The 15,753-nt window shown below is 35.9% G+C and overlaps 1 protein-coding gene across 1 annotated transcript in view; it reads left to right on the forward strand.

Annotated features, from left to right (window-relative positions):
* The window catches only part of LOC106880430 (glycine dehydrogenase (decarboxylating), mitochondrial), a 34,077-nt gene extending 21,848 nt beyond the window's left edge, over positions 1–12,229 (forward strand). The window contains exons 8-13 of the mRNA XM_089356791.1: positions 803–1,062; positions 3,661–3,756; positions 5,079–5,186; positions 8,708–8,772; positions 10,372–10,452; positions 12,059–12,229. Coding sequence (XP_089212917.1) covers positions 803–1,062; positions 3,661–3,756; positions 5,079–5,186; positions 8,708–8,772; positions 10,372–10,452; positions 12,059–12,226 — 778 coding nt within the window. The 3' untranslated portion in view covers positions 12,227–12,229. The remainder of the gene's footprint in view (positions 1–802; positions 1,063–3,660; positions 3,757–5,078; positions 5,187–8,707; positions 8,773–10,371; positions 10,453–12,058) is intronic.
* The last annotated feature ends 3,524 nt before the right edge of the window (positions 12,230–15,753 follow it).

Here is a 15,753-nt window from a genome sequence, read left to right on the forward strand (position 1 = left end):
AGTAGGCCCAGGAAGACCTGGGCTGAGGTGGTGAGGCAAGACCTTCGAACATTGGGCCTCACCGAGGCGATGACTACTCACCGAGACCTTTGGAAATGTGCTGTGCGTGAGAAGACCCGGCAAGCCAAGTGAGATCGTTGCCAGTGCCCCTGGACTGGCTCTTGTGTGGGTGGCACATAAGATGTACCATCTTGAGCGTGACCGTTGCCAGTACCGCCTGACTGGCCTTTGTAGGGTTTTCGAGCGAGATCGTTGCCAGTGCCCCTGGACTGGCTCTTGTGCGGGTGGGACATAAAAGACACCATTTTGAGCGTGGCCGTTTTCATGCTGGTGACACGTAAAAGCACCCACTACACTCTCTGAGTGGTTGGCGTTAGGTAGGGCATCCAGCTGTAGAAACTCTGCCAAATTAGATTGGAGCCTGGTGTTGCCATCCGGTTTCACCAGTCCTCAGTCAAATCGTCCAACCCATGCTAGCATGGAAAGCGGACGTTAAACGATGATGATGATATATATATATATATATATATATATATATATATATATATATATATTTCAATATCCATCAACCAAATCCATTCACAATTCGATCAGCCCTAGGTGTCACACAGTGGGATAGGAATGTAAACCATGTGATTGAGTAATAGACTAGGTCACCACACAGCCATATCTGCCCCACTTCAATGTGGCCTTCCATTTAAGATGGTGGGATATGATTTGGTTGCTGTTTCTAGCTGGCAAAGTGTCCACAGTGAATCCCTTCATGCACCCTAATAAATTTTCTTATTCATTTCTTTTCCAGGAAGAAGTTGTTAGCGCCCTATTTGCCAGGCCATCCTGTTATTGATCCCTTCGATTCTGGTGAATCCAGCAGCAAATCTCTAGGGGTCATCTCTGCAGCTCCCTATGGTTCCAGTCTGATTTTGCCAATATCCTGGACCTACATCAAAATGATGGGTCCTCAGGGTTTGAAGAAAGCATCACAGCTAGCAATTCTCTGTGCCAACTACATGAGTTACAGACTGAAGGGACATTACAAAATACTCTATACCAATAAAAATAGTAAGTCATTTTGTATTTTTCTGTGTTGTGTATTGTTTTTGTTGCTGTTGTTGTTTAACCTTGTGTCACTCCAGATTGTGTAAACCAGGGGTTTTCAAACTGTGGTCCATGGACCACAGGGGTCCGCAAGCACAAGACAGGGGGTCCGTGGACAGCGAATACTTTTTATGGGCAATTTGATATTATATATGTTTTTTAATTGACAATAAACCTATTTGTTAAATACTGTTAAATAAATAAATGTAAAAATATATGTTATTTTAAGCAAATATTTATGTATAAATTTCATAAGCGTTTATAAGGGGGTCCCTAAGGTAAAGCCTGAAATATAAAGGGGTCCGCAAGTCAAAAAGTTTGAAAACCCCTGGTGTAAACCAGTGATTCCCAGTGTGGGGGGCCAGAGAAAATTATGGTAAGGCATAGCATCCAAAATTTTTCCTTTTTTTTGTTTAGGTGGGACACAGAATTGTGAAAATCATTGTTTTACAGCAAACATACCACACCTATACTCAGCTTAGCCAAACCAATTCCTCCAGCCAAGCATACTGTGTGAAGATGGGTTGCTCCAGTATGGCACTATTCCAATGCTCTAATGTAGATATTTCTTTAACCCTTTAGCATTTAAACCAGCCATATCTGGCCAAAATTTTCCATTTGTTTTATGTTGAAACTGACCAGACCCAGGCTCTTACACCTACCCTACAATGTTATTCCACATTAGATAACCACATCAGTGAAATCTCAAGGAAAAGAGATAATGCATTATTAATTAAAAACAATGTGAATCAATAAGCATTGCATTTGATAGAATAACCTGAACACTAAAGGGTTGAGGAAAGTCTGTGATTATGAGAAGATGATACTCAGTACTTACTAAAAGAGTTGCAGGTAGATTCTTTTGTATTAAATAATTGTGATGAAATATTCCAAATAAAATTTTTTCCAACCACCAGAGGGGCATAGATTTTTCCGGAAACTTATAGTGGAGCCTGGGGCAAAATAGGTTGGGAAATACTGGTGTAAACTTTTAACCAAGGATGTTCCAACCGTGACCGTATGTTTTTAGTCTTTTATTCAAATCTAGTATATCTTTGCCTTCGTTATCTAATGTGTTTCTTTTTTTAAAGATAGATTTGGCTGCTGTTTCTTGCTAGTAAAATGACCATGTAGACACTCTCTCATTGATTCAAATATGAATGCTGTTGTTTAACCTCAAGCTGGCCTCCATTGAGCAGACCTATGACCTCAGAGGGGTTCCAGCCATTACCGACTCACTATTCAGTGTGTCCATCTTCTTATTATGATAGCATATGATTTGAAGAAATTTGATTGCTATCTCTGACAAGATGATAACCACATAGAGGCCTTCATAACTGTTTAAAATTTCTAAGACATCTCAACGCTTCTAAAAAAAAAAGAAAAAAGCAAACTTCGTTTGTTTATTTATGCTTGTCGTAATTTGAATTTAACATATGAGAGCGTCTCATAAAGCGAGATTTATATATCTTAATTTGCAGAGGAATTTGTAGTGGGTAGTTTAGCTTAATCGGTCAAAGCATCGTGACATGTAATCACAGGGATGTGAGTTCGAGTCCACAGCTAGCCACCTACACTTTTCTCTGCAAAATAGGGGTAGTTTATCCTGTTCAGGCTATATTATTAGCATTATTCTGCGATTGAGAATTTAAAATCACTTCTTTAACTTTCTAAGAGTGTATTAGATTTTTATGGAGAAGTGAGCCTACTCAAAACTTCCAGTATATCTTCATATCTTCCAGTATATCTTCATGTAATCATAGCAGGAAATTTACTGCCATCTGCTGACAGCAACACTCATAGGAATAGGATTGCTTTCATGACCGTCTCGGTTAAGAGACAAAATAATCCTTTCTATTATAGGCACAAGGCCTGAAATTATGGGGTAGGGGACTAGTTGATTAAATCGACCCCAGTGTTTCACTGGTACTTAAATTTATTGACCCTGAAAGGATGAATGGCAAAGTCAACCTTGGCTGAATTTGAATTCAGAATGTAAAGCTGGACAAAATACTGCTAAGTATTTTGCCCAGCATGCTAACGATTCTGCCAGCTCACCACCTTCAAAAAGGATGCTAAAATAATAATAATAATAACAATAATAATAATAATAAGCTGAAGTGAAGACCAAGTATATAGTGCATGTGTTTAATTGGCAAAAATATTACCATCTCCAAATATAACAATATTAAATTAAATCTTTCTGCCAAAACTGCATGTTAATCTAATTTCCAGTAATCAGCTTAATAACAGCATAGTTAATTCATTTATTTTCAAAATCAATTAATATAAAGGTAGAATTTTTCAACAGATGAGATATGGTAACAAGAGGGTTAATGGCGTACTTAGAAATGTTAAGCAAGCATCATCATCATCATCACCATCATCATTATCCAACTATAAATACAATTGTTCCCACAAGTGCCAAGTCACAGCCTCCCTACCAAAACAACATAATTCATGGAACAATAAAAAAGGGAAAAACAAAATTGGGAGAGAGAAAATATCAGTGTAATCCCAGAAAAATCTTCAATCTTTAAAAGGGTTTCTCTTGTTCCTCAGATCTGGTGGCCCATGAGTTTATTGTAGATTGTAGACCTTTCAAGAAACTTGCCAACGTTGAAGCTGTTGATATTGCCAAAAGACTGCAAGATTATGGTAAGTTTGCTTTTCATTTCTCATTAATTCCTTTTATCCTTGATAATGTCAAGGCAAAATGGTGGCACAGCTATTAGCACACAACCATGAGGCACAAGCACGGATGTGAGGCATAGCCATATAGTTGGGTTTCAGGTTCAGTCTCACTGCGTGGCACTTTAGGCAAGAGCCCTAGGCCTGTCATACATGTGAGTAGATTTGGTGGACAGAAACAGAAAGAAGCCCATTATATATATATATATATATATATATATATATATATATATATATTATATATATATATACTTTTATACATATATATTTATATGTGAGTAAAAATAAATACAAAAAAAGGGGTTTTTAAAGTCTGTCATACCGGCCATGATGAAATACCACAAGGTATAGAAAATACGTATTCGCCTTTATATATTTAATCCTTTATATTGAACACTCAATATTTCATATATTCAATAAGACATATTCCATATATTCAATAAGACATTCAATACTTTATTTCATTGTACCATCCATTTTTATATTATATATTGTATATTCCATATTCTATATCCCACATTAATTTTACAACAATATAAATAAAACATAAAAAACAGACAGAGTTGGAACTCTTTTAAATAAAATAATATATATATATATATATATATATATATATATATATATATATATATATATATATATATATATAAAAGTATATATATATATATTTAAAGTCTTGTTTAAAATAGACATCACTCCAAGAACAAGAACATATTACAAAATGATTAATAACACCATAACTTATGTAATTCTAATGTCTTTTTAGTTTTTTATCTAAGCTACTGACAAGTACTTTTTGACAACTCAGATTTTCTAATATGTAGATCTCTGTCTTTCTGTATGGAACAAATTGTATAGCAACATGAGTAATAAAAACTATAATCCATTTTAACATCTAATCTCCTCCATTTACATAAATATGAATGAATTTGTTGGACTGTGTTTGATAAGTTAAATCATATACTTAATATATATATATATATATATATATATATATATATATATTAACTGTCACATATTTTTGTTTTTAAATTTGTTAATTTTTCACACCTATCATCTACTTTTGAACATCTATTAGTGATTCTAACATCGCTACTTCAGCAAAACAGTATTCAACTGAGGAAGTTTAACAAGACGGAAATATGTCTGGGCTTGTCTCCCATACTTGCTGTAATTATTAAAATCATGTCAGTTATGGAACTAAGATTGCCTTTTCCTCACATAATTATGTCTAATTTGCTGGTGTTTATTACATTACATTATGTACATTTGACTTTTTTCTCCTCCAGGATTCCATGCTCCTACCATGTCATGGCCAGTGACTGGGACACTAATGTTAGAACCAACAGAATGTGAAGACAAAGATGAACTAGACAGATACTGTGATTCTTTGATTGGTTAGTTTTTATTTATTACACTGTTGTTGTTGTCATTGTGGTACATTTAGATAAATGAGTCTCATCTCTCTTTGCAGTATCAATGAGTATTCCATGTATTCAATTAGCCATAGTACTTATCCATTGTAAGATATATATATATATATATATATATATAATTTACACACACACACACACATATAGGTGCAGGCATAACTGTCTAGTTAAGAAGTTTACTTCCCAACCACATGGTTTCAGGTTCAATCCCGCTACATGGCACCTAGAACAAGGTGGAATGTAACTTTCTACCTTTAAACTTTTCTGCATCATGATCTGAAATGTAAGATCATTTTCTATCCTGATGACGGAGGCTCGATTTACCCAATGTTTACTTGCTTCAATTACCGGCTGCATATTTTGATGAACTACAACTACCAACATTATGATGGATCTCTGAACCCCCCGAAACAGCTGTTGGACTTATAACATCTTGCTTCCTCCCCTTTTAATTTTCTCTGTCATTTTGTACCCTGTGTAAGTTTGATCTATTAATATAAATATCTATATATTTATACTCAAATAGTCATCACCTGAAAATTTCCAGGCTTTGCTTTCATTATGTTTGCATGTATACACACACACACACATATATATTGGGTCATCCCATAAATAATGCAAATTTTTCAATTGCATGAACTAAAAGTCGGAGGGGATGGGATAAACTACCTGCATCAATTTGCTATAATAGCAGGTAGTAATTTTACCTTGAACTTATTCTTAATGCGAGTGCAGTTCGATTTTAACAGTTATTTTATCAAAGCTATAATGGAAGTGACAACGGAGCATGTTCAGCATATTTTGCTTTATGAGTTCAATAAAGGCAACAACGTGACAGAAAGTGCGGCGAATATTAATGCAGTATATGGAGATCAGACAATAAGTGTAAGCCAGTGTCAATAGTGGTTCCAGAAATTCCAAGCTGGAAACTAGAGCCTAGAAAACAAGCTTTGTCCTGGAAGATCTGTAGAGCTTGACAAGGATGTCCTGCAAACCCTGGTGGAACAAAGTCCCATCGTAACTGTTGATGAACTAGCTGAGAAGCTTGGATTTGGTCGTTCAACCATTCATCGATACCTGCGTGCCATTGGAAAAGTCAGCAAATTGGGTTAGTGGATTCCTCACAAACTTTCTGAGTCTAACCACACTCAGAGAGTGAATGTGCACTCTTTTTTGCTGCCATGTCTCACAAATGAACCTTTTATTGGACCTCATAGTGACTGGCACCCTAGGCTAAAGAAAGTTTTCACCTACGTAAAGTGTTGTTATCTGTTTGGTGGAATATGAAAGGTTTAGTCCACTTTGAACTTTTAAACTCAAACCAAATGATAACAATGGAGATCTACTGCGAGCAACTTGAGCAGTTTAAGTCAGCGCTAGAAGGAAAACGACCATCTTTGATTTCAAAACGAAAGGTGTTCTTCCATCAGGATAATGCTTGGCCACATACAGTGAGGATGACATTCCAAAGGCTGGAACAGTTTAAATAGGAAACAATGCCCAACCCATCATATTTGCCAGACATTGCTCCATCTGTTTTCTGAGCATCTGTGGTGTTTATTGCCCCCCGTGCATCTGCTGCACACGAAAGCTATCTTCTTGGTTAGTCTTCTTTATTCTGCAGTCTTCAAAATCATTTGGACTGAAGAAATATGACTTCTGTAGATGAGGTCAGAACAGTACTGGGAGAGTATTTTTTGTCATGGACAAGCAAATTTTAGAAGAGGGACCTTACAAGTCTACCAGATAGATGGAAGAGCATTGTAGAAAATGAAGGAGAATATATTTTAGATTAAAAATAAACTTTATCGTAATTTTGAAAAATAAAGGAAGTATAAAAGAACTGCATTATTTATGGGATGACCCAGTATATATATATATATATGTATATGTATATATAAATTGTATATCAAACCTAAGCTGTTGTATTTAATTTGTTTATTCGCGTAATTACCGCCATATCTGCTCACCTTGATGCCTCTTATAGCCACTCTTTACCCCATGGAATTAGTCACTTGTAAAGACGCTGGCGTTTAAGTTCAGATCATTTGAGCACTAGTAAGTGTTTTCTATACTAAGAATCTCTGAATCTCATCTGTTGACTATATACATATACACATATATATATATATATATATATATATATATATATATATATATATATATATATATATATATATATATATATACAGGTATTACAACTACAATTTCCATTTGATTTTCATTTTGATGTTGATGTACTTGACTCAATAGGGCTCCTCAAGCATGGCAGGTACTTTTGAATGGGCTGGGGCTGGTTATGCGAAACTGGTATAGGATACATCCGTGAATTCGCGTGAATCTATATATATATATATATATATATATATATATATATATATATATATATATATGTATATATATGTATATATACACACACATATATATATAGGGAGAATTCACGAAAAAACAACAGACAAAGACAGGTGGTGTAAACAACAAATGGATGTATTAGTATAACGCTCTGGAATAGAGAAAGTCTTTAATGTTTCAAGCCTACGCTCTTCAACAGAAAGGAACACAGAAAGAAATTAAGAGAGAAACAAGGAGGGTAAAAACATGTGTGTAGTGGTCAGCGATCTATCATGGCAAATGCCATATATACATATATATATATATATACACACACACACACACATACACATATATTTGTATAGGTTGAAGTGGCTGAGTATTCTACAGTCACATGTACCATTAATCTATCCCTAAGCATGACAGTGTGTGTAGAAAAACTGACCCCTCCAACTTACAGGTACTGTCCACCAGACAAGCTTCTACTCCACAGAGTTCACATCTATACAGTTTCACCCCCCAAAGGCTTAGATTGAAATTGAAGCTGTGTGATAAGATTGAACCTGGAACCTAACGACTGAGAAGCTTACTACTCAACTACTCTACTGTAACTGCATGCACAAAACTGGTTTGTCCATATTCACGCATTCACACATCCTTGCTACGTATCCACAACACATCCACCCATGTTTATCTACCTCAGTGGCTCTTCACATAGGCAGTAGCACTCCTCCCACCACCATCATGGCTTACTGGTTAGGGTGTTGGACTCATGATTGTAAGATTGTGGTTTCGATTCCTGGGCTGGGCAATGCATTGTGTTCTTGAGCAAGAGACTTCATTTCGCTTTGCTCCAGTCCACCCAGCTGGCAAAAAATATTAATACTGTGACAGACCAGTGTCTCATCCCGGGGAATATATATGACATGGAAACCAGAAAACCAGCCCTTAGGAGCCAATATGACTCAGGAAGGCAACTTTACCATTATCATTTTAGTAGCAGCCCCTTGAAAAAGACAGAATGATCATCCTCTAAACTCTTTTAATCATAGCTCTGCTCAGTCAGGGCTGATTTAGGTTAAACAGCAATACATCTACCACTACTAGTAATACTACAACCATCACCACTATTAACAACTTTTCTCTTGTTACAGCAATCCGTCAAGAAATCCAAGATATCACCGATGGAAAGCTGGATCGTAAAGTTAATCCATTGACTGTAAGTATCCTTCTCTCTCTCTCTCTTCCTCTCTCTCTCTCTCTCTCTATCTTTCTCTCTCTCCCTCTCTCTCTCTCTCTCTCGTTGCTTTATTGTATAAAGCCATTTGCACCAAAAGCATGTATATATTGCTAAAACTAGGCCGAAACAGCTGTAAGATTAAACTTCTGTTCATCCTCTAATTCCTTATGTACTTTGTACTTCTATATGTAAACCATGTTGGCAAAATAACATAGTCTGCCATAGACACCTGTGCTTTGGTTCTTTCTTTCTTTTTCTTTTCTTCCTTTTTTTGTCACTTTTGCTATGAATTAAATTAATGAATTCAACGGGATACACCGTCTGCAAGTAGTTCGGTTCAGCATATTATCCTCCATTTTCTAATTGTTACACACACATATATATATATATATATATATATATGCTTACTATAGCCTCAGGCTGAACAAAATCTTGAGTGGATTTCTTACTCGGAAACTGAAAGAAGACAGTCGTATATATGTGTATATTTGTGTATGTGTGTGCCTATATTTTGGGTTTGTACTCCCGCCATTGTTTGACAACTGATGTTGCTGTGTTTACATTCCCGTAACTTAGCGGTTCAGCAAAAGGCACTGACACAATAAGTACTAGGCTTACAAACAATAAATCCTGTGGTTGATTTCTTCGACCAACGGCGGTGCTCCACCATGGCCGCAGTCACATCACTGAAACAAGTAAAGCAATAAAATGTAGGCCATTTTAATCCCGAGCAAGGCAGGGTATCTCCGCTAGTATATATATAATCTTTCAAACTATCACACCAGCTCCTGAATATATTGATGAGGAAGAGGTCTTGTCTGTTTGTCTTTCCTATCATACATCTCACTAAAGACAGTGATGCATGTGTGTAATGGAGTGAAACTGGACAATGTCTCTCTCTCTCTCTCTCTCTCTCTCTCTCTAGCTAGCTAGTCCTCTAAAGATGAAGTATGTAGGTACTTCTGAAACACACTGCTTTTCTTCCTGTTAATTTTAAAGAAAGTAAAAAAAATTTGGTAAAATAACTGTGTCATTATTAACCCTTTGTATGTCGTGTGATATAAGGATGCATTTCCCTGGTGACCATACATCATATATGATTTTATTTATTTTTATTTATGTGCCCTTTTAAAGCCTAGCCAGGCTCATGGGCCCAGTTTCTATGGCATATGTATTCCCCCCCAGCTGGACGGGACACCAGTCCATCGCAGCGTTACTCAAGAAACAGGAAGAAAGAGTGAGAGAAAGTTGGGGCGAAAGAGTACAACCCCCTGCCGGAGCCTCGTGCAGCTTTTAGGTGTTTCCGCTCAATAAACACACACAATGCCCAGTCTGGGAATCGAAACCGCGATCCTCCGACCGCGAGTCCGCTGCCCTAACCACTGGGCCTTTGCGCCTCCACACATCATATATGATACACATTCTTAATTTTTGTCAGCCACCAGAGAAATTTCGGATTTATGAAAGGAAAGCTTTATATTTACTCAGAACATATGAAACAAAATCTAACTTGAAAGTCTAAAAACAAGCAGGAATATAATTAATAATGAATGTTTTGTTGTTCTTTGTTTCCTAAAGATGGCACCACACTCTCAGTCTGTTGTCATGGCAACCAATTGGGACAGACCATATTCCAGAGAAATTGCAGCATTTCCTGCCGTAAGTATTTCCTTGGTGAATTTTGTTATTTGCGTTTCTGATGAGGTCTATGCCGCTGAGCACAATCTGTCCCCTACAACTCATCTTCCTTCCTTCCTTCCTTTCTTCCTCCATCCATGTCCATCACTAACTACATTCCCCTCACCCCATCACTTCTATATACACACACACCCTTGTACTTAAGGGTATGCCCCAACACCATTTTCTGTCATTCTCTTTTTTCTTTGTCCAGCTGGGATAGTCTTTCATCTCCTCTACTGCAACACTTCTCTTTCTGTCTCTCTATCACACTCTAACATTTCATGACAAGGCTACCGTCCTTGATAATATTCCAGCCTCAGTTGATTCCAAGATGAGTTGTCTCACCTGGCTGGTGACATTCAGGTGTTCTGCAACACTTGGTGTCATCTGAGGAGCTTTCCTTGGAGGTTGTCCCGCAGCAAATTTGACATGTAAACAAAACACACACTCTCTGTATGTGTAGCCAATAGTGTTTTATATATGTGTGTGTGTGTGTGTATGTATGTATGTTGATACTAAAAGGCAATCTTTATATCCTACTTAATGCAGATGTATTATAGAGCATCTATGTGAGAGGGCCTCTGAATGTGAATACTGCAGTATTTGGTGCTCTAATAATACATCCACACTTAGTAGACTATAAAGATTGCCTTTTAGTGTGTGTGTGTGTGTGTGTGTGAGATAAGAAGTTTGCTTCCTTACCACATGGTTATGCTTTCAGTCCCTCTGTGTGATACCTTGGGCAAGTGTCTTCTGCTATAGCCACGGGCTGACTAAAGCTTTTTGTGTGGATTTGGTAGATGGTAGGAAGCCTCACACACACACACACACGGTAGGAAGCTTCACACCTAGTCTTGACATGGTGTGATAACTGTAAATGAGCGTTACCACCATTCAAGCAGTATCATTCGTTTCCAATTTCCTGCTGTGGAGAAATATTGCTTTAAATGGAATGAGGTGATGGTTGGTGACAGTAAAAGCATCAAACCATAGGGAATCTGTCTCAAGATATTTCACCCAACCCATACCAGCATGGAAAAGTAGACGTTAAAATGATGACAATGATGATGGTTGTTTACTTGGTTTTATTTCATGTGTATAACAAAGTTATGACTACATTTTTCACAAAGTTCAAGCATGTGTAAATGTTAAATTATATATTTAAAAACCCATGGCACACATAGGCACATTCTTGTGGTACGTCATTTGAGACCCATTGTAATTAAGGTGTAATTTAAGGGAAATTAGCTGCTATTTCTAGCAGGCTTGAGCAGACTTCATAAAGGTTTGCACCAAAGCTTAAAACAGCAGCCGAATATCCTTCAAATTACTCCTTGATGTCTTAAAAGAAGATCTCATTAAAGACAAGAATATTCCAACTGCAATCTCCATCAAAGGGATCAAAGAGATCCATTGGAATCCTTTGGTATTTCTTCCCCACATGGTACACTTCGGTCAAAGAATCAGTTTGTTCCAAGAAATGCTTGAAATTTTCTGTTTGTCTGTCTGTCTGTCTGTCTGTGTCGTGTCTATTTGTTTTTCCCTATTCATTGTTTCATTTTTATTTTGCTTTCAATTTTTATAGTCATTCATCAGGCCAGAAAATAAAAGGTGGCCAGCTGTCGGTAGGATAGATGATGTATACGGTGACCAGAATCTAGTGTGTTCGTGTCCACCAATGGAGGCTTACGAATCGCCTTTCATGAAAGAATCAGCCAATGAAAATCTACAAGAGCGAAGAGCATCCAACTAAAAATTGAAGGAATGAAGAAATGACAGACAACATAAAACAATGAAAAAAAAAGACGTGTCAATACATATATATATATATATATATATATATATATTGTCAGTAGTTGATATATCTCTAAAAGAAGCACACTCTAAAACATTAGAGCAGTAATGTATTTTTTTAGGAAGTTAAAAGATATGGCCAGTTATAGCGTGACCATTGGTTTTGCTCCTTTAAAATGCTTAGCATTATAAGTGACTCATCAAACTGAGATATGTCTGACGAGTCGCCTATACTGCTAAGTGCTTTATAGGTGTGAAGCCATTGGTCACTCTGTAACTGGTCATAACTTTTAATTCTTGAAATATACATATGAAAAGAAGAGCATTCCTTGAAGTAAAAGTGCGAAGATAAAGAGCTTCTTACAAATTGAAAAGGAAAAAAATTAATAACTTTTATATATTCTAGACATCATTAGAAGTGATCAGGGGTCAAGAAATGTTACTCCATACAGTAAGGGCCCTGTTGATTGTTATGGCTGCTTACATTTTATCATGGGTATTTGTACCTAAAATATATAAGGGTTAATAAACTTTTCCCTTTTTACATTATAAGAAGCTCTCTGTCTTAATTATTTTACTATTTTGCTGCTTCACACACTTAAATACATATATAGTTTCGTCGCTTTGAGACCGTGACCTCTTCACTGACAAAATTCCGTGCTCACGGAATTTTGTCAGTGAACAGGTCGCGGTCTTAAAGTGATGAAAATAATTTGGCAAATTAAATCTAAATGTTGAAGAGAATCTAACGGTTTTTGTGTGTTTTTAAATGTCTTATACACACCTTCCATGCTGCAATTGTTTTTGTGTGTGTGTGTGTATATATATATCAGGAAAAGTATATGTGCATGAAACAGCTTTAGATTAAAATAACAGTGTGTATAACATTTATAATATATATACAAATGTGGATTGGCACTGGCTGGAATGTCTCAGAGAATCTTCTCAATGAGTACTGTGTTTTTTTTTTAACATAAATCTCTGGGAAGTTTCGCTGTTCAATGTTTGTATATACATAAATGTTATTCACACCAGTGTGTGGGTGTGAAAATAATTTTTTTGATGCAGTATAAAATATGTGTGTGTGTGTGTGTGTTTATTCTTTTGTATGTACAAATGAAAAGGAAACTATTTCACTCAATACAAGTATTAGAGTTTATTTTTATAAATTAAGAATCTGAAGTTTTAGGCATTTGCTCTGTTGTGTCTGTAAACTGTTGGAAACCAAGAAAATTTGAAACAGCAATGGAGCAAAACAAACTTCAAATGAGTGTTACTATGAGTGTAGATAGCACTACTGTATTCTGTCTCCAAATGTAAAAGTCTTTAATGTTTCACCAGGTGGTGAAGTAGTGGTTTCTATTCCTTCTACCATGATACCAGAGCTACCCTGGCTCACACCTGTTGGGGGTCCCCATTATGTAGGTGACATGACTCCTGCTGCATAACAGTACAAAATGAGTTGGATCCAATAATGTGATTCTGAGATGGATATATAGGTGTGTGCACATGTGTGCAATGAAAATGCATGAACACATTGGGCTGCATGATTTACTTATTTTGAAGCATTTTCAATGATTTAGAGAATTCCAGTTAGATTTTTACTTTCCCCCATTATTGCTTATCCCAGTTCTAATTACACTATTTTTTGTCCATTAAAAATTTTTTTGGGATGTACTGTAAAAAATAGTTTTAATGAGAAAAGGATATTTTTATTTTTCAACAGTCTTTTGTCTAAAAGGATAAGACCACAGTTAAGGCTTTAATGAATTGAACCAATGTCTAAGAGATATGAGGTCACATTTAAAAAGACTTCTAAAAATTGTTTGAAAATAAATTTAAAGACTGCTTATCAGAGGCAGCTAAAAATGGTTTCTAGTCACCTCTGATGGGCAGTCTCAACACCACACTTTCAGTTGCAGTTCATACTGGAGTTTGAGTGGTAAACCAAACTAAGCACTCATAGTATATACCTGTTACTTTACCTCAGTTGATGAAAACTTCTTATATATTTTGTAAAACCAGATTTAAATGTTTTGAAGTCTTGATGTCAAAGTCAAAGGGCTCTTCATGGTTTGAAAGATCATTGCTTAAAATTGGCTGAACCTGTTGAAAGAATAAGAGTAATACAAGTGTGACACTGATTTTCCGAAATCTTTGGTTCCAAAGCCAATCTGGGTTATTGATTTTTTGGAACCAGGGGTTCTAAATTTGCTTAAAAAGTTGAATGAAATATATTAGTACAAATAATACAAGTTTATTAATACTGTACTGTACCAGGTACCAGTAAACTAGTTTTGATGACCATTGGAATTTGAAGTTCCTGCTTGTAAATTAGCATGGATTGTAAACAATTCCAGACCTTCAGTGTCCAGAAACTTAGTGTTGTACCTGTACTTGATACTTGTATTTCTTTTAATGGTTGTTATTGGCTTGACTAATTTTTTGTGAGTTTTTAAGACAGACTCTAAACTTTGATTCAATTTAAATGTGCTGACAGGAGACATAACTGAAGATTTAAACCTTAATTTTACATGCATTTGTCAACCAATTATGAGAATGGATTTAAAATATACAGCGTGGAAATTTAACAAATTTCATCTCAAATTTTTTTTCCTCCCAAATTTTCCTACGAAATGGCTAATCCTAAGTTTTACAATAGTTTGAATGGTATGAAAGTTGTTGGTAAAAATAGTTAGACTATATTTTTTAACAAATAACTCTTTCCTATATAACATATAATCACTGCAACATATATGAAAGAAATGACTAGGATATAGACCCAGTCTATATCATCAAATACAAGATGTCAGATTTTCAATAAAAAAAAAAGGTGGAAAGCATAACCAAGTTGTTATCATTTAATTTGAGTTAGAATTCTGTTTTTTTTTCTGAACAAATATTGTTTTGTTTTTAATAAAATGATGCTCCTTTTGATGTGTTGGGGTATTGTTGCCTTCAGGTCCTAGAAATAGCTAGTTAACTAAGTGGTTTTCTTCTTAGGTGTTGGTACTGGTAGTTGGCATATCTTTCTTCTTTTAAATCATTTTCACATTGTCCAGTATACGTTTTTATTTTCTGTTTCATTATTTTGTAGCACTGAGCTGACCTCAGCTTCATAAATCTCTAACAGTGCATGTCTGGATCTCAACAGTTATCTCTTGGGGTAGGAATCTAGTGTGACTTACATGTAATTATATTTTTCATATTGGGGCTGCAACTGTAAGAAACTTTCCTCGAACATCTATTAAACATTTTATTATACCTGTGGCTATCTGGGAAATGCTTATCTATCAAGGCAAGGAACTTTTTGCCTATGTTTGTCTTAACATTCAAAAACAAAGAGGTGAACCATATACTCTTTCTAAGTTTGTTTTTAGACTTCATATATTTTATGGTAGCGGTTTACACTATCTTCTCTTTGATGCCACCCTTAGCCAAGGCTTTATTATAGTAGGAGACTGCCTTATTGAATATTTCCTTAGA

Source organism: Octopus bimaculoides, chromosome 8 (genome assembly GCF_046866305.1).
Source record: "Octopus bimaculoides isolate indiv1 chromosome 8, ASM4686630v1, whole genome shotgun sequence".
NCBI classification, from domain to species: domain Eukaryota; kingdom Metazoa; phylum Mollusca; class Cephalopoda; order Octopoda; family Octopodidae; genus Octopus; species Octopus bimaculoides.